General features: G+C 35.0%; 1 protein-coding gene across 7 annotated transcripts in view; it reads left to right on the plus strand.

The window, feature by feature from the left end:
- Positions 1 to 8,693: 8,693 nt before the first annotated feature.
- Positions 8,694 to 20,466, plus strand: part of LOC110036148 (protein ALWAYS EARLY 2-like) — a 119,404-nt gene continuing 107,631 nt past the window's right edge. For 3 of the 7 annotated variants that reach the window (XM_020740520.1, XM_020740527.1, XM_020740524.1), the window contains exons 1-3: positions 8,694 to 8,914; positions 11,014 to 11,092; positions 13,561 to 13,677. In XM_020740520.1, the coding sequence (XP_020596179.1) occupies positions 13,576 to 13,677 (102 nt within the window). In that variant the 5' untranslated portion in view covers positions 8,694 to 8,914; positions 11,014 to 11,092; positions 13,561 to 13,575. Of the gene's footprint in view, positions 8,915 to 9,101; positions 9,279 to 11,013; positions 11,093 to 11,694; positions 11,784 to 13,560; positions 13,678 to 20,466 lie in introns of those variants that run through there. The other 4 variants (XM_020740522.1, XM_020740521.1, XM_020740523.1 and 1 more) reach the window with 4 other exon arrangements.

Consider the following 20,466-nt stretch of genomic DNA (forward strand, 5'->3'; position numbering starts at 1 on the left):
TTAAATCGTTCTCATGCTTCATAAATAGATTCCCCTTCAAACTGACAAAAAGTTGTAATATGATTTCTAAGCTTCACAGTTTTTTATGGTGGAAAATATTTAGCAAGGAATTTCTGCGCTAAATCACTCCAAGTTCTGATAGATGCAGGTGATAACGAAAGTAACCATATCTTATCTTTATCCCTCAGTGAGAAAGGAAATAATCTAAGTCTAAAAACATCATCTGATACACCATTATATTTAAATGTAGCACATAATTCTAGAAAAATTCTAGCACATAATTCTAGAAAATTGGCAATATGTAAATTTGGATCTTCAGTTTGTCCTCCCCCAAACTGATTATTTGATATCATTTAGAGAATAGTAAATTTAAGTTCAAATGAATTAGCCATTATAGCAGGTTTTTGAAGACTACAATGAAGTTCATCCACCGTAGGGTTTGCATAATCTCTTAAAGGTCTTAATTCTTCAACATCTTGATTATTTTGATTTATCATTTCTTGAAATTTTTCAGTAATTTTTAATTTCTTAATATTTCTAATAGTTCTTTCTAATTCAGAATCGTAAGACACAAGTCTTGTGGAACCTGAACTACGCATACATTATTATAAAATACATATAAAATAAAATAAAAACACAAACAATAACTTAATATATAAAAACAACACTACAATAATCCTATAATAAATCTTAAAGTTTAAATAAGGCTTTATAAAAATAGAAATTTTTGCTTTCTAAAAACTCTTTTAAAAATTTTGTAAATTTTTGTAATTTAATTCCCCGGCAACGACGCCAAAAACTTGATCCCGACTTTCTATATAGATGTAAAATGTGATGTATGCGATTTTGATGCTTAATTTTCTTAATAGTTATTCTTAATTTGCAACAAAGTCAAAAACTTGAACCCTAGCGAAAGCTAAGTAAGTTTTCCACTATGAAACAAATAAGAACAAAATTATAATATTTAAATATGGGATACTACGCAATTGTATATATCATTATCAAGTAATATATGAATTTTTGATTAAGCACTGAATATCGAACCCACTAGGAGATTAATAACATGCACTTTAGGAAACTAGAAAGTTTAGATGATAAAAAATCTACTTCACAAAATATTCTTACTTGAACTTAATATGCTATAATAGGAATGAAAATTTAATTTTTTTTGTAATTTTTTATTTATGTAAATAAAACTTAACTAAATATTTGCAAGATGAATGCTTTATAAATAAAATATCTTTTTCCTTATCATAAATCAGTAATAAGTACAAATTATATTGTGAAATTATGATAAATGTGTTGTGTCAAATATATGCAATTATATTATTTATACTTACTAGAGATGTTATAGTGAACATTGGCTAATCTATAGTTTGAATATTCTTGAAGACCGGTTAGGTATAGAATATACCAGCTCTTACTTTAGAGTTTCCTTTTCTCCCTCCACCTGAGGGCTAACATCTGGTATCAAAACTTAAAATTATAAATCAAATTGTGGGCTTTAGTCTATCACCCTAAAGTGCTCTAATTCTACTCCCTTGAAAAGTTTATTTCCCTATTATTTGCACTCAACCCCATGAACTACGTTCTCATTCATGAAATCAATATGTGATTCTTACCATTTGTTGACTGAGAAAATACCATCTCAGATCTTACATGTTCTCACAACAAGTATTAACATCTTAATTGACTAAATCAAGAAGTAAATGAAGTGCAAGGTTTCAAATCAACACAACTTCTTCCAACATTTAAGTCTAATAATTCACACAACATCCTTTAAACACTTAATCACTTATCATTTTAGAGAAATATAAGGAAAACTACTCAGAATTCATGGAGAAAACACAACCACACATGAGTTTAAAAATAGAAATCATGCACACAAATAAGAAATCTAGATTAAAACCAAGTGTAGTCACAAAGATAAACCCTTATCTCAAATCCTCTCCAACAAATGTCTTGAAGTTCCTTTGAATTCTCTTCCTTCACTCACAATACAAACTGACACTTAAAACAAAAATAAAGTGGTCGGCGGCGACGACGGTTACTTGGATGGATGATGGCTGTAAAATCTTCGGCGGCGGCGACGGTTACTTGGATGGATGATGGCTGTAAAATCTGATGGGAGGTTGGGCTCTTCTCTTGATGATCCAAGTCTTATTTAATAAAAATCCAAAAGGTGCATTTATGTCCCTTCAAAATGTGTCTTCATTCAATGAATATTCTAGAAGTTGCCTCCTCAAAAGCCAACTGAATGAATTTTTGTGTACATGGGATATTTCTCACATTTCTACCAAGGGTTGCTTCAAACACCTCTTCAAAAATTTGTCTAAATTCAATGAATCATCAAATAACTACTTCTGTCGCTTAAACAGGGGGTACCTGGCACTTAGGTGCCCTAGTTCATTTTTGCACATTTCTTCAATTTTGCTCCAAATTTTACCATTTTTCACTCCTTCTAGCATAGCATTTTTCATCCATTTGATTATACCTAAAAGAAAAACACATAAATACCTTTCATTAAAGTGCCATAACTCAAAAATAGTTTTTAAAATGTGGATAAAAATACATATATTTTAGGTGTATCAGTCGACCATCCAAAATCTCGGGCGCTTAGGCGCCAGGTCACTTTTCTTTCTTTTGGCTTCATTTGACACATTTTTTGCTCCATTTTTGCTCCTTTTGCTCTTAAACTCCATTTCTTACACCTGAAATTAAAACACACAAAATACCTTTCATTAAAGTGCAAAATCCTTAACATTGAGCATGAGATACAAATATAAAAATAAGTAATTTTGAGGCATTTCAATTCCCTAGAAAGGAAGGTGCTCGAGTCTTACTTCTAACTTGCAAGGCAGATTCAAAGGCTAGCAAGGCATTCCCCGAAGGATGAGTTTGAAGGCCTCAAGGGCATGCCCCAAAAATGAGCTCATAGGCCATTAAGGGCCTGACTCAAAAAATAGGTTTAGAGGTTATGAGGCATGCCTTGAATGGTGGGTATAGAAACTATGAGCATGATCGAAAGGGTGGGTCTAGAGGCTATGAAGCATGACCTGAAGGATGAGTCCAGAGGCTATGAAGCATGACCGAAAGTGAGTTCATAAACTGCAAGGGCATGACTCAAAAGATGGGTCTATAGGCCATGTGGGCATGAGCCAAAGAGTGATGGAGGTAAAGAAACCCCAAACATCCTTGCTACATTAATGAGGAGTGGCAGGGACCTTACATTTCTCTTTAAGATGTAAACAGGTTGACTAGATCGAGAAGGAAAGTCAATGAACTTATATCACTTCTGAGCACTTGTCAGAATGATCAGTTTATGAAGGAGAGTCAAGGGACTCTGAGCTGGTCTGCAAACCGGCCTAGACGTTAAACCTTGGAAACCTACTAGGTTAAGGAGGAATACTAAGGGATCCACATCTAGCCTTAAGAGGTTAAGTGGTTGGCTAGGGAGCCAGTAGCTATGAAGCTAAAGTTGTCATGAGCTTGGATGTTCTTAAGGAAGAACCAACTGAGAAGACATATGGTTTGAGATCATCAAAGTTGAAATAAGATAAAGCCAAAGATAACATAAGACAAGATGCTCTCATAAAGGAATTGACTAAGAAATCATATGGTTTGAAAAGAATTGAAGTTGGATGAAGCTGAAGTCGACATGAGACAAGATGCTCATGAAAGAATCAACTGAGAAGTCATATTGTTCAAGAAGAATCATATGCTTATATGAACATAGCAATCTAGCAATCTAAGACTCATTGGTAAGAAGCAAGATAAGTGATTCTTACTACATGTAGCATCGCATTATCATCAAATATTACGATATCATAACCAGACATGGATCAGTCAGATAACTAAAGTGTTCTAACTAATACAACATGTCCTCCAGTGTGGTGAGAAAAATCAACCAAGTTGGCCAAAAATACCAAAGGGGGTAGGATGACCCAAGTGGTCTAACCATGAAAGCAGTTTGTATAAGCACAAATGAGAAGACCATCACTGGGGATTTTTCCTTGGCATGAAAATATCTTGCTTAGGCATGGATCAACCAATCAAGTAAAGGCTTATGCTGATACGACATGTCTTTCAACATGGTGAACACAGTTAGCTAAGTTGATCAAAATATGAAAGAGGTATAAAAATGGTTGGATGCATGAGATGGTCCAACCTCGAGGTGCTTTTATAAGCTTTAACAAAGCTAAATTGCTGGGGATTTCTCAAGAATGAGCAAAGTAGTTCTTATCAAGGAAAAAGTCGCAGCTTGATCAGGTTCTAATTAGACATGGATCAATTATATGAGCACAATGCTCTAATTGATGTGACATGTCTACTAACAAACTAGTGGAGTATCTGAGTCAGTCATACTTGCTGAAAACAATCTGATGGACTAAGTGGTCCAACATATGTGGGGTACCTTCATTAGGAACTTGATGCAATGAGTCCTGTTAGGGATTCCTCAAGACTAGTGAGGTCATTTCTTTCGGAGAAGGTGCCATGATGGAATCGACCTTAGGAGTTGGATGAACACACTGGTTCATCTTTGAAGTGCTTTTAAAATTTTTGGCTAAGAGACCCTTACTGGGGATTTCTCAAGGACTAAATAGAGTAGCCCTTATTTGAGGAAAATTAAGGCAGTCCATCCTATACAAGGTACCTTTGTTATGCACCTAGGAAGGGGATTCCACTAGAGATGTATTGCAGCTATGCAAGTATCTTACTCAGACATGGATCGACTAGGTAAGCAAAATGTTGTGTTCAATGCAACATGTTTTTCCTGTCATAGTGGTAAGAATCACTTATGTATATCTAAGGAAATTTCAAAGACGGCTAGACAACCCCAATGGTCTACTAGTATAAATGTTTAATTTTTTAGCCAAACTGCATCCGTGAAGAGCTATGCACCATACTCATTTATGGTGAATGGGGCAAGCATGTGTTTCTCAATCATGCAGGATAAACAGGACATGTGTATCTACTTTTCTCATGACGAGAGAATATACTAATTTTGGACCCTGCATAAAGTAGGTCACTGGGAGGCTTGGTAAGAGAAGAGTATAGCTTCTCTCATATTGTTTGTTGGTCGTACCAGATATAGGCCGTCCTATGAGACTTACACCTTATCTGAAATGCAAACAGACAATCAAATCATGAAAAATTCAAGGCTTCTCTTACATGTAGTCACTGTGAACTCTAAGTGATCTTTTAGCAACTGCACAACAATCACAACAAGTTGCTCACATAACAAAGAAATATTGAATGAAATGTATCTTCTCTATTACTCAAAATTGGATTACAAAGTTCAAAATCTTTGAACATCCATTTCTCTTATAAAGTACATTGATTAAACACAAACAAAAGAAACGAAGTATAAAATATTTTCAAATATTGCTTGTTGATAGGGGCATTGGATGAGATCCATCTACACAATAAACAATCAAGCCCCTCGTTCATAGATCTTGTCAATTCCTTGGTCTCACTAATCTATCATGAGCTTGGGTCATCAGGGTGCAATATAGCTTAAGGTTTTGTGCAGCTTGCAGCTTAAGACCCTCAAGATTGTCAAGCTCTTCTAAACTGAGTTGGACATTGTCCTACAATCACTGTGTTCATTTATCTCATGTGATGATTTTTGAATGTGTTCATTTGTCTCTCTAGAGGTTTTGAGAATCTCGAGGAGTTCAAGAATGTACACTAGTCACAACAACACCATTGAACATGAGATCAAGAATATTCTTTAACTTAGGCTTGATTCCACTAAACATAAATTTCTTAGCATTTAACATAACTTGTCATTCATAAAAACAAAATGAAAAAAAAACATTTTTTATTAATTCTACGTATAACATAACCAAACATTTACATATGATTAAGACTTTATTTTATTTATAATTTCTCCTTCAACCAATATGCTAATGCATCTATGGTATTTTTAATTGGAGCCCAACCAAGTCAGTAGATCTTTCTTTTAGCTCTTTCCAAAATTTTTTGTATTTTAGTTGATCTCATTTGTTCTTCAATTGACTTCTAATCATCCAGTTCTCTCTTAAAAAAATTTTGTCACATTCTGCCAACCTTCATTGCTGAAATGCATTATCAGCCCATTTCTTAATTCAATCTCTCTCAAGAAAATGTCACAAAAAATTATTTTTGTTTCTTTTTCCCAAATAGTAGAAGATGTGTTATTTTCTTGTATTGTCCAGTTTTTATGGTATCTAGCACCTTGATATATGATTTGAAATATTATATGATCTTAAATGATTTGAAGATGTTGATTATAACACTTTAGTGCACAAATAGATTATTTCTTTCATCAAGCTATACCTATATACCACACTTGTCCTACTAATTTACCAATCTAACATATTTCCCCAATACAAAGAATATATATCACAAGAGTGAAAGATAGAGAAAGATTTATGTGTCACCAAATAAACTCCATCCACATGACAATCACATTATGGTTTACGGAAATATGATAAGAATGACACATGAAAACAATTAGGCCTGCTGCATATTAAAAAAATCATTAGGCTATCTAGTGCATATTAAAATAAATATTAAAGCACAATAGATGTCAAATATTTAGATAAAAACAAATTGTGTGGCATGTCTGTAAATCCCTCAAAAATAAATATCTTATAAACCAAGTCATCAGAATACTGCATGATCACAAATACATCATAAACCTAGATATTACTGTTCATCATATTTTGACATTAGTAACCATTTCTTAATCTGAAGGTATGATTTGGTGATACAATTGCCATTAATAATAATGAAATTATGTTTACATCAAAAACCATTTTTTTACTGACGTCACCTCCTATAAGACGCAAACCAATGTTCAACATTATAAAATCTCCACCACCTAAGATATTGAAAACAACCTAAAACACCATGCTTTGAAATTCAAGTAGGCCAATGCAAATGTTTTTTAATTTAAATATTGATTTTTGTTGGACAAATCCTACAAGGAAACATATGATAATAATAATTCAAAATAATTCATGGTCAACAGAAGATAATAATTAAAAAGTACAAATTCAACTATTAAAGAAAACCACTTGCTGCCATTAAAAAAACAAAATCTGATAATGATTCATCAACAAATAATAAGGGAGAGAAAGGGGGCTGATTAGATAATTGAAATGAGCAATGCAGAGCTCTTCTCTTCTATATACTAAAATAAGATCTAACACTTGATTCCTTCATGTGAAGAAAAAAATTAGTGCTAATTCTATTGACAACACCTGTTTGAGGAAGATGTGAAAGAAATATAAGTATTCAACGATAGAGTAGAGGAAGATTGACTCAACAGCCAGGGTTTTTATCGGTTTATCGCTTGGTAGCTGACCTTATCAAGAGGGAAGACAATGCTAGGGTGACAAGATCGAAGATCTCTCTTCGGGAAGGAAACAATGATATCGAATCGTCTAGGGCACGCTAAGGTTGAAGACCTAGGGCACGAGAGGAAAACTATTCACAAACTCACCAAACATAGACCCTTTGTTGCGTTCACATCCCTAATTTTGCTCAGAACGACATTCTTGAATGGAAACTGTGAAATTTCATTTTCAAGCAGTGATAAAACACAATTTAGAGTCGAACGTGATTCAAAAAGCTGAAACAAACATGCCCTTAAAATACTTTGCTTCATTGCTCCTTTTTGTTAGCGCCTTGGGAGTTTAAATGACGTGACAAAGACTAAATTTTAATGAGGCATGCACGAATGATTACGTCGATATACCTTGGCGTTCCAAATAGTTTATCTGATCGTTTCGCTTTTCATTGCGTTCCATTTATATTATATTATCGAAGGCACTAAGTTTTATTTGGATTAAATTATTATTTTCTTATTATTTTATTTTTGACATCATGATTTGAAAGGTGATAATATTGGGAGGAAAGTATTATTCGTGTTTTCCATGGACTTGTGGGTATTAAGAAAATAGAATTTGGTGGTAGATATTAGTGTTTTTTATTATAGTCGAAAGTATTTCATTGATCATCTATCTATCTATGTTCTTTAAGGGACAAATGAGATTCAAGTTAGTAGGAATTAATAAATCTTGTAAATCCGAATTTAATAAATCTTGAAAGGGCTAAATCTTCAAAAACTGTTTGGTAATGATTTTAATAAATCCTATTAAATCTTGTGAAATTGCTTGACAATTTATGTAAGGATTTAACAATCTGTTATAATTGCTACTCTAACAACATATTCTTGTGGTTGCTATAATTATATAACTTATATTATATAAATATTCAATATAATAGGATCTAGTAATCTTGTAAATTCGACTTCTTAAAATATCCCAAAATAGCCAAACTAGCATCTTAAATTCAATTAATATTTTATTCAAAATATGATAATTAATAATGATGTATTTACTTAATAATTTTTATTTAGTTAGTTATCAAATATTAATTAAATATTTACAAAAGAATAATTAATTAGTGATTAATTATATAAGTTAATATTCCTTATAAATTTATTGAATGAATAAAAAAATTATATTTATTTATTTAATTAATAATTAAATAATAAATAAATTCATTTAAATTTAATAATCTGATAATTTTTTAATTAATTATTATTAATCAAACAATTAAATTAATAAAATTAACTTAATTAAACTTATATTAAGAAAAAAAAACTTAAATAAAATTAATGAAAACCTCCCAAAGATTACTCCTCTCTCCTCTAAGCCCTCGCCCATTGCTTCCATCCCGAAACCCTCGCATATCCCTCCTTCCATCTCTGTTTCGTCCGAAGCAATCGCCTTCGCACCGAACCCTCGCGATACAGTGGCAATTGGAGCTAGCTGGGGACGTCGGGATCGTGGCTTAAAGAGACCCAATACTCCCATGTATTTCCTCCTCTGCTCCTTTCCTACCGAAACCATTGAGGAAGGTAACTTCACGTCTTTTTCTTGGCGCGAAGCGCCCGTCCCGGATTTACTAAATCCACCGATTTACGAGATTTAGTAAAACCAGGATTTAAGGATTTATCAAATCCAAGGCTTTATTTTGTCCAAAGTGACCGTCTTGCAAGATTTCGCTTAAATCCATCTTAAATCCTGCTCTAAATCCGTTACCAGACAGGCCCGCAGCATTCGTCATCTTTTGCTTCTTGCGGTAACTGGCTCCCACAGCCTTTTAAGCTCCCGGGGCTGACTTCTTCTACCATCTTGAAAGCTTTCATGACCACCAGCCAGTGACTCCCAACTTTACCCTTTTTCAACGAAGTCATACTGTTGCTGCTGAGCACGCATCTGGTTTTTTGCTTCTGGCTTAGTCTCATTTCTTCCTTTTATTTTGTCTTAGACCAGGGATTGTTGTACCTCCAACCGCGGCTGCTCTGCTGCGGTATCCTCCCTTCCTACCTTCCCGTCTCATCCCCGCCTCTCTTTTTTTTTTTTTTTTGTTTTTTTTTTGGAATCAGCACTTGATCTCTTTAAACATTCTGGTTTTGAAATTAAGTTACTGAAACATGTGTTCCTCCTGTGCTGGATAAATTTTTCCATATGGAGTGCGGACGCAGCTTTGCGTGCGGACTCCAGTAATATGCCGCCAAATGTGCTACAGCGGACCCATCTCATAAACGGTTAACCGCTCTAATAACCTCCGCTGTTTCACTTCAATAACCCTCATAGAATAAATTTAATAAGTCCTCAATAATGTCGCAATAACCCAACAATAACTCAATAACCTCAGCGATTCCATTTCAATAACCTCCACAGAACAACTCCAATAAGTCATCAATAATGCCGCAATAACCCTTCAATGACCCCCGCAAAACAATTTCAATAATCAGTTCAATATCGCCTCAATAACCCTGTATGACGAATCACTCCAATAACACCAGTGGTTCCACTTCAATAACTCCCGCATGACAACTCAAATAAGTCCCTAATAACGCTGCGATAACCCTTCAATAACCTTTGCAGAGCAATTCCAATAACTGCTTCAATAACGCCGCAATAACCCCACAATAACCCGTACGGTGAACCGTGACAAGGTCAACTTGGATGCTCCGATGGGCTTAAACTTGCTACCCGATCCTGTGGTTGAACTCTATCTGTAAGGGGTGGTAGTCATTTGGTAATATTGTTACTCCTTCAAAGCGAGGGCTTGTAAGTCGAGTAGGGACAAAAACGGTTCTAACTGCACCACATTACTAATTGATGACCTCAGTCATCGAAGATACCTCGCTATTGTGTGCCCCTCTAATTTTATCAACTAACATTTCAACATGAATTAATCAAATTCAACTATACTCATCCACAAAAGAATCTCTCTAACAAAAAAAATTTTCATACGAAGTGCGGACACAGCTATGCGCGGACTCAAGTAATATGCCGCCACGTATGCTGCACCGGGCCCATCTTATAAACACCATGCGGTAAACCGCTCTAATAACTACCGCAGTTTCACTTCAATAATCCCTACAAAACTACTCCAATAAGTCCTCACTAACGCCGCAATAACCCCTCAATAATCCCGCGAGGTGAACCGCTCCAATAACCTCAGTGGTTCCACTTTAATAATCATAGCAGAACAACTTCAATAAGTCTTGAATAACGGCGCAATAAGCCTTCAATAAACCCCGCAGAATAATCTAAATTACCGCTTTAATAACGCCGCAATAACTCCAATATTCCCGCAATAACCCCGCGTGGTGAACTGCGCCAATAATCTCAGCTGTTCCACTTCAATAACCCTCGCACAATGTTTATGAGGTGGGCCCGGTGTAGCACACGTGATGTCATGTTACTGGAGTCCCTTACGCAGAGCTGCGTTCGCACTCTGTATGAAAAAATTTTTCCTTGTGCTGACTTTAGTTTGTTGTTAGAATCTTCCCTGCGCACATTTCTTCAGTTCGTGGTTATTCACTTTTTCCTTTTTTTTTCTTCCACGTTATGAAGATCGACATTTCAAGTAAACTTAAATCTCATTTGGGTGTAATTATTTTTATTACTTGCAAACTTTCTGTTATGGGTGTCATTGCAGTTAGAAGCGTAAAGCATTGAGAAGGTTTTGTTTTGGGAGCCATTTAACCCGATGGACAAATCAACCTAAGTCTATTTTGGTAAGGAACTCTCAAAATCATGAACTGAACCTTGTTTATATTTTTCCAAGTTTTGCCGCTTCTGAAATGTTTTTTAGAACCAATTGAAGGGTGCTGGTAAACTAGGCGTATGAGTTTATCCTGTTATACCTTGTGCCCTCGTCACAGCTTGTCCTTGCAGTGACTGATTTCACAACCTGTTCAATAGTGTGATGAGTGTTTTATTTACAAGGACTAAATTTCTGCGCTCTCCATAATTTAATATTCAATATTTTTTATGTCTGTATATTTTGAAGTTTTTTTGGTGCCGCTTTTGTAAGCCTTAATCTGATTCTCTTACGAAGCCAATGACCGACCTATCGAGGTCTAATGATGAGGAAATTTGCTTATTTCTGTCTGCTCTTTTGATGGACTTGTTATTTCGTCAGTCCCTTTTCAACCTCTCCGTACGACTTCTAAGTGACCAATAGACTAGTCCAGCACCTTTTGTTTATGGGAGTTATCCATATTTTGATAATTTGTGGCTTATGTTGCACATGTTTTGTCTGAGTTGGTCCATTCTCTTTCTGCATTGAGACAGGAGGGTGATTTGAATACCCTTAAGGTTTATAATTCTTTTATAGGGCAATCTTAGGAGCAATGTTTTGGCTCTCTCAAGTATAATCAAGAGGTTGCAGTTTGAAAACTTGAAGAGTGCCCGCCTAAATATATTGTATGTGTTCTTCATCTTCTCTAGATGCCACAGTAGTGGGGATTCCATGTATTGGGATTCTTCTATTGAAATTTTATAACTTTAATACATGCTGTCCTCACTTTTGAACTCCTCTCTAGCCTTTCATGCAATTTTTGTATGCCTTTTCTTTAAATATTTGCTGCTTACCTTGTTTTCAGTTATTTTAGAATTTTTACTATAGATTGTAAGTCAATGATAAGATTACATTTATTTATAATTGGATTATATTTGTTTTTATCACTTTTGTTGTCCTATGCTATCAAGTTCGTGAATCATACTTTGATTTTACTATTGCATTGGTTGTCAACCAGTTCTTTGAGTCCATTTCAATGTTGGAATCTCTATGAAGTGTAATATTTCTTTGGCCTTTTAACTTTATTGTTTCCTAGCAATTTCGGGAAATTTTGAATAAATTCTTTCAATTTCATTGTTTCAAGTCTTCTACAACTTTTTAATGCTTTTTTAAATTTAAGTGATGTGCTTTAGGGAACTTTCCTTATTTAAATTTTCTATGTCGAAGTTTTTATAGAAGCGATGAAGTAAGTAAGCCTTTTACTCATTTGAAGTTACTTGATGGTATCTTGATGAATTATTGAATGGTTTAGACTGAGTTTTACTGGATTCTAAATTGAAGGGCTTATTTTAAGGAAAGCCATTTGGATTAATGGTTATTTTGTGATTGCCACTTTTAATATGCTGCACTTTATAGTTTTGTCTTGTTAAGCAAAGCACATGATTGCTTGATAAAATCATATTAAATTACTATCTAAAGTGCCATAAGAGTTGAAACATTTTTTTAAAAACTGCTTTTTTATTGATTTAAGATAATTGAGCAATTTTTTGCAATTATAATAAATTAAATTAGTTAATTAATTAAATTTGAAAGTAAAATCCAGGAGTAACTTTCTACGAAACTACCGAGATGATGTCTAGTCTTCATGCAATAAAGGTATTTTTGGGATGCCTGTAGTTTGCTTTCTAATTAGTTATGAAACTATCATTGGAAAACTAGCTAAAAGCATCTATGGGTATTATATAATATTTTTATCTTGATAAAGGCTGATCTTCTTAAAAAGTTCTATGCCCTAGATTTGGTCGTGATAAACTATGTCCTTACAAAAAAAATTTAAAAAACAACAAGAAAGTAGTTGCCAAATAAAACTGAAAATAATTTGTAAGTCTCTGAAAAAGCGGTCCCATAGCACCCTTAAAGTTTTCATCCAAGATAATTTTCAAGCCACCCTAAATTGCTCTTATTGTTCGAAGAAGCACAAGTAGATAATGGAAATCAATATCAATTTGTTTCAACTTACCATCTAGTACGCTGTCCCATATCTTTTGAGTTTTGCAATTTAAGGGGTTCGTTTTTTATTGGGAGATGGTACAGTTTATTCATATTGAATTGTTGAGGAATATGAATGTTTCTGCAGACTTCTAAGACTTTGAATGTGTTAGCCTTAGTTCTTTGACTACGGTTTAGCTTCCTTTGAGAACTTCATTTGGTTAAACTATTCTTAGCAGCTGATTTATTGTGGATGATTATGATGATTAATTGCTTAGCATTTCTAGTTTTGATCTCTAATTAGGATTTGCCCTCTTTTCTTTGCTTCATTACTTTTTATAGATGTAACTGAATTTTGATATCTTATTTCGTGCTTGTTTATGATTGATTACCCTGAATGGATAGCTTTCATTTTATTTGAGGTTATAGCCATACATCCTATAATTTGTGTAATTTTTTTCCCTTCATCTGTAGGATAAATATTATTTGATGGCTTCAGCACGAAAATCTAGAAATGTGAACAAGCGATTTAGCAAGGTCACCGAAGAGTTGCAGGATGGGGAAGGAGGAAACCCAGGCAAAAGAACAAAAGTAAGTATTTTTGGTTACATTGAACCATTAAAATTTTGAAGTGCCTCAAATGCCATAAATTAAATGTGATAGAAATGAGAATGTTATTATTAATTTGTGTCATAATTAGAAATGATAAACCAATGAATGATTGTAGTAAAGGGGTGTGGGGAGTAGCTTCTTTTGATGATAAGACAGTGAAAAATAGATTTATGTGATTTAAACATATACAACAAAGGGTAGAGATATAGCTTTAAGGACATTTTGGAAGGTTTTTGTGCCTATGGATTAATAACAGAATTGAATAGACCTATGATAATGTGAAAAAATTATTTAGAGTAGGTTTAGTTAATGTAAAATTGAACACAAACAAATGTAGAATAAAGATTTTGAAAAGCTTATTCCAATTAGCTTTGAGAAGGTTAATGATGATGATGATGATTATTTCTCTTAGATAGTTCTTTTTGGCCTTAATTAATTCAACAAAACACGACCACCAAATGCATGTTCCTTCATGGATTACTTCGTAAAACATTATCCAAATATGGATATTCAATGAGCTACATAAGTGAAACTAGTGAGAAATTTTGATTTTTTAAAATAAAATGTGATAATTATTAATAAATATATATATATATATATATATATATTTATTAATATTTTGTAAAAGGGAAGCAAATTTTACATATAATTTGGATGTGAAATTAAAATATTCTGTCATGGTCATTCTTTGTAGATATTTTGAACTTTTGGAGGTCAGCTTCGTTGACATTATTCTCTTAATATTTCTGCATTTGGTGATGACAATGTTAAACTAAAATTAGGACTATGAATGATTCGACTTGATATGATCATAGCTCAAGTTTAGTTTTTTTTTTTTTTTTTTTTTTTTCGATCTTGATTTTAGAGATGCCTTGCTATAAGATAGCTAAATGTGATATTGATCTTTGGTAGGCTTGGTTAGGTAAATTTGACTAGAGCTTAATTCAAGCCAAATTTTGATTTAATTTTCAATATTCTCTTGCAAAAATACATGCATCTATGCATGCATTGATACACGACAATGCTTTTTTGCGTTGATGCATACATATGAATAATAGGCCACATATATTATACATAAATGAAGTTAAATATACATCTATTCATATATTCAATCCGGAGCTAACTGAATTTGGTTTGCCCTACGTAATCCAAGTTTGATTCAAGTTGAGCTTGGACATAAGTTTTAATTTGGGTTTGATGGAAGCTTGAAATTAGTATGATCATGGAGTGGTCCATAATATTTGAGTTAAATTCTCAACAACTGTATAAATTAATGCATTTCAAATATAATCCTAAAAAATGTTAACACTTATGCTAAAAATTTTGTTAAGATGTATTTGATAGATGCTCATTTTTTTTTTCCTAACAAGTAGTTGTCTATATTGTCTAGGTTGTTTAAACTACCATTTAACTAGATCACATGAAATTAATTATCACAGCTTGCTAATTTTAGTTTTTTTAGTGTTATCAGTCACTAGATTAGGTTTCAGTTCGTTAACATTAAGTGCCAGGATAATTCTCAACAAAGTTTTGAGAATTTAACCTTCTTGGTAGAGCAAATTGTCGGTCAACTTTTTGAAAATCGAAAATAATTTTGAAATTTAATTTAATATAAGAGATATATAATTTTTGTTTTGAAATTAGTATGTTTTAATTTTGAAAAAAAAAATGAGATCAAATATATCTCATTCGTCTAATAATTTGCATAATTGTGCCAGATACCGCGAATACTACACTTTCCCGAAAGATAAGTATAGACCTCGGCGATAGACCCAATCATGGATCCAATCTTGCAAACTATGAGATTTGTGACATCCGTTTGGCCTGTGAAACCTTTTTATGTGGCCGAAAAATTCCTATATTTAATATAAAGATTAAATAAAGTTTATTTTACCCGAGTTCCAAATTCCCTATAGAGACAAACCCTATTGTTAATTACATCCAAATGATGGGGGTCGCTTGAGAAAGCTCTCGATGATGATCAGAGGTACTAGTCTTCAAGATTTCAAAGCTTAGGTTTTCACGGTAGGACGTGGAAATACAAGTGAGAGTGACATAAATAGGAACAATTATTTTCAAGAATCCAAACAATGAAAAGTTAGGAGATGTTACAGATTCTGAGGAGAAACCTCAGCAACTTTCCAAATTATCCTAATGTGTGACTGAGTTTTGGAGACGATGTTATTTAAGTATTTAATGTTGCCAATTTTATTATTTGGGACTTACATTTGTATAATGTTCTATTATGCAAATAGCCCGCAAAGATAAGAGGGTTTACGTTATACCACATGACAACCTCAAAATCTAAGACGAGTTAGGACTTACACTGCACAATATGGTTGTACAAGAGCCTAAAGAGAGTGAGGATTTATGTTGCGCTGGGCGAGCTACATTGAAGTTCTATAGATTATTGTTTAGACTAAGGAGAGTTTAACTGGTTTAGACTTGTTTTGCTGTTGTAGAATGACGACCACCTTCACTTGTAGTTCGTTCTAAGTTCCTTATCGCGCTGTCCACAAAACTGATTCCAAGCTCCTCGTCGATGTAGTAGTCCTAAAGTCTAAGGTTCAAAAAGTTTTATCAGGTGTGTTTTAAAGTCTTGGTTTTGTTGTCGTTATGGGGGGGGTTAAAGTTGATTAGAGCGACATTGGTTAGGATCCCACGGTTCCCTCGTTCCGGTATCACTGTTTTCTTTTGTTTTCTTTTGAATTTACCTGTTTTCTTTTGAATTTACTTAGCTTAAATGAATTATGACATTTAAACCTGAGAGATCTCATTAGCAACCGTGGTTTACCTCCTCCGAGGGACTCCCGTAAATTCAAAAGGACGTGTTATGTTTTTGTTTTGGTTTTTTGTTTTGAAAATGTTGTTTAACTTTTGAAAATTATTTTGTTTTGAAAATGAAATCGCAACCAGTGTCTGCATGATGTGTTAGAGCAAGAGTAAATTACAGTAAATAAAATGAGAATAAATAAAATGTACCTGCAAAGCAGTAAGCAGCAGAACAACTAGTAATAGTAGCTAGGAACTCCAAACAGTTGATCCTAAGACTTTCTACAATTTCCTACAGCAATCGGCGACTCCAAACAACAAATTAGACTCTTCCTACAGCCTCTTACAACAATGTTAGGCGGTTTTTGGGCAATGGTCACCTCTAAGCTCATAATGATTGGTGTTAACCACAAGCAAGGTTCACTTTCACAACATGACAATCTTAGGGTCCGTTTGGGGCAAATTTGTTTGGTGCAGTGACGTTTTCAAAACACACCTGACATATTTGGGTAAACTGCGTTTTGACAGCTTACGCGTTTTCAAAATGCTGAAAATAATATTTTCACACCACACCGCACCTATCTAGGTGCGGTGACAGTTCTCTGGTTACGGTCCTGTTTTTCCAAAAAAAAAAAAAAATTGCAATAGCCACCACACTTAGCTTATCGGCAGATTATTTTTAATTAGCTTATCAGCAGATTATTCAATAAACTGCAGCTGCCCCAAACAGACCCTTAATCTTTTGACAGATTTACATACACCTCACGCAAGTGCTATGCATTTACATCCCTAACACCCAAAGTTTAGTATCAGTTTCATAAACGTATGCATGAAGGGTTTACTCAACATAAAATAATTTCAAATAGAGTCTGTGTAACTAATGAAATCAGATTGGTCTCAAGGTGCACCTCACGAAAATTTTGTTAATTTACTTAAACGGTTAGCACCATAAATTCGTGGAAAATTTACATGCATGCCACTCAATCCTTATATTCTACATATCTAACATCCGAATTTCCATCCCAATCAAAAAGTGAAGAAAACCTCACAATTCCATTTCATAAATACACCACCCAATTTCAATCAGATAAAAAAAAACCCTTTAGAAAGAACAAAAAAATGACTGTTAGTTTTACATACCAGATAGAGGAAAGCCTTCACCTCAGGGAAAGGAGTTGCAGCAGTGTGAGGAGAGGAGGATACGAGCAGCTTCGGTCGAGCGAGGAAGAGAGGCGGAGGGGAGGTTGAATGGGAAGGAGGGAGCCGACGAGTGTTTTTGTATAGTGAGGTGAGCAAATGCTTCCTCTGCGTGAGGAAGAGGGGCAAACGGGATCCTACCGTCGAGCAAGGAAGAGAGGCGGAGGGGAGGTCGAATGGGAAGGAGGGAGCCAACGAGTATTTTCTGGCATAGAGGGGGAATGCGAACCGAATGGTTGTTCGGTCGCGCGAGGAAGAGAGGAGGCGAAGGACTTCGGTGCAGGAGGCAGTGGGTAAGTGAGTGGGGTTCTTCGGCGCAGAGGAGGTTTTAGGCGAGAGAGGCCGGGACGAGCGGGAGAGTTGAGTGATTGAAGGTTACGGGGGAGGTCAACTAGTATAGCCGAAGATTGGAGGGAGCTATTACGTGAAAGCTTTGGCGGGGAATTGAATAGTTTCTTTTGATGTAGCCGACTCAATTAGAAAAATTTAACACTAAATTATTTTCAAATAATGTGTTTTAACTGCTCCACTTGAATTTTAAAATTTAAAATTTGAAATTCTGTGAGCTGGTGTTTAATTCAAATCGAGTCTGAGTCGAACATGGGTTGAGTCCAGGCCCGCGTCCAACTAAAAAAAATGTGCATCGATTTTCGTGCCATTTGTGCGCGTTCGTAGCCCTGGCAATATGAGTGTTCTTCCCGGCTAAAATTAAGGTTCCGGACGCGTCGGCTCGATTCATTTTGTCATCCGTGGTTGTTTCGACATGTTCGCCGACAGTCGAGCAAAAAATGTGTCAAGTTTGTTTAGACATGTTCGACGACGATCGAGCAAAAAAAGGTTGTTTGGACATGCATGGTGTAGCGAGTGCGTTGCCGAGTCACGGAGGCTTCACCTAAGGTTGTCTGATCCTGTAAGAACTCATTTTCAGGCCCTCTACATGCTGGTATTTAACCTTTACAACTAGAAGTTGAGTGATTGAAACAACTCATGCGAGTTCTTCACAAAAATGAGTCAAGAGGTGGTTTGAAGTTCTACGGGAGGTGGGCTCCATTACTAGTCCATTAGGATAGTCAACAAGAAACTTCTAAAGCTAGATCCTATGGTTTTATTTATAGGAGACTAAGACCTTATTGAAAATGAGATCAATAAACGAACCCCTAATAGGTGGGGTGTGCTGAACAAGTACACCGCACATATTGGTGTTGACCGAAGCGATTAACAAACCCCAAAGAACTGTGGAAGCAGACATGCTCAGAACAGAACCCGAACCGGAGTTAAAATGAGACTTGGGCTGGGATTTCTACTAGGAATTCCCAAGTCAAGAGCAAGTTTTGAAATAAAGTTTTTGAAAGTTTCCGTTGGGGATGGAAAGATTCGCCGCATGTTTGTGTTGTTTGATTGTTTTGTTTACGCCGTTTGGTTTGATTGTTGTAAATTTAATTGAGTGAGGAGTTCAGTTTGAGAAAGTAAGTATGAGGCCACCAACACAGGATTTATGCCAAAATTTGGAGACAACCACCAACACGGGATTTACACCAAAATTTAGGAAATATCATGAATGCGGAAAATTTAGGGATAGGATGTGGAAAATATGTGGAAAAAATCGGAATTCTTGCACCGATCCTAAAATTTAAATTTGAAGGAATCGAAAGCCTTAACATCTATATAGGGGGACTCACACCGATCCTCGGGAAACTGAAATTTGAAGGAATTAGAATTTGAAAGAATTGGAAGCCTTAACATCCGTAAATGTGGCCTCACACCGATCTTCTGGAAATCGAAATTTGAAGGAATCAGAAGCCTTAATATCCGTATAGGGGGCCTCACACCGATCCTCGGGATTTTGAAATTTGAAGGAATCAAAAGTCTTAACATCCGTATAAGGACATTCACATCGATCTTCAAGAAATTGAAATTTAAAGGAATCATAAGCCTTAACATTCGTATAGGGGGCCTCACACCGATTCTCGAGAATTTAAAATTTGAAGGAATCTGAAGTCTTAAAATTCGTATAAGGGAACTCACACCGATCCTCGAGAAATTGAAATTTGAAAGAATTGGAAGCCTTAACATCCTTATAGGGGGGCCTCACACCGATCCTCTTGAAATTGAAACTTGAAGGAATCAGAAGCCTTAACATCCTTATAAGGGGCCTCACATCGATCCTCGAGAATTTAAAATTTTAAGGAATTGGAAGCCTTAAATTCGTATAGGGGGCCTCACACTGATCCTTAATAATTTGATTTTGAAGGGCACATTAGGAAAGAAAACCTTATAATCCATTTAAGGGGGGCTTTACATCCAACCTAAGAGGCAAAAAGGAGTAAGATGTCTTAATTTCCATTGAAGGAGGTTTTATTCCACTCCACAAAAGTTTAAATTTGAAGGCCACATTAGGAAGGAAAACCTTAACATCCATTTAAGGGGGCTTTACATTCAACCTAAGAGGCAAAGAGGAGTAGGAAGTCTTAACATCTATTGAAGGGGGTCTTATTCTACTCTGCAAAAGTTTGAATTTGAAGGCTATATTAAGAAGAAAAACCTTAACATCCATGTAAGGGGGCTTTACATCCAACCTAAGATGTAAAGAGGAGTAGAAAACTTAAACATCCATTGAAGGGGGTCTTATTCCACTCCGCAAAAGTTTGAATTTGAAGGAATCAGAAGCCTTAACATCCATCTAGAGGGCTCACACCGATCCTCTGAGATTTGCATTCGAAATTTGTGAAAAATTTGTGGAATTCTTATGAAACTTGTGGAATTCTTATGAAACTTGTGGAATTTAGGAGAAACTTGTGG

The sequence above is a fragment of the Phalaenopsis equestris genome, unplaced genomic scaffold (genome assembly GCF_001263595.1).
Source record: "Phalaenopsis equestris unplaced genomic scaffold, ASM126359v1 Scaffold203097, whole genome shotgun sequence".
In the NCBI taxonomy this organism is placed as follows: domain Eukaryota; kingdom Viridiplantae; phylum Streptophyta; class Magnoliopsida; order Asparagales; family Orchidaceae; genus Phalaenopsis; species Phalaenopsis equestris.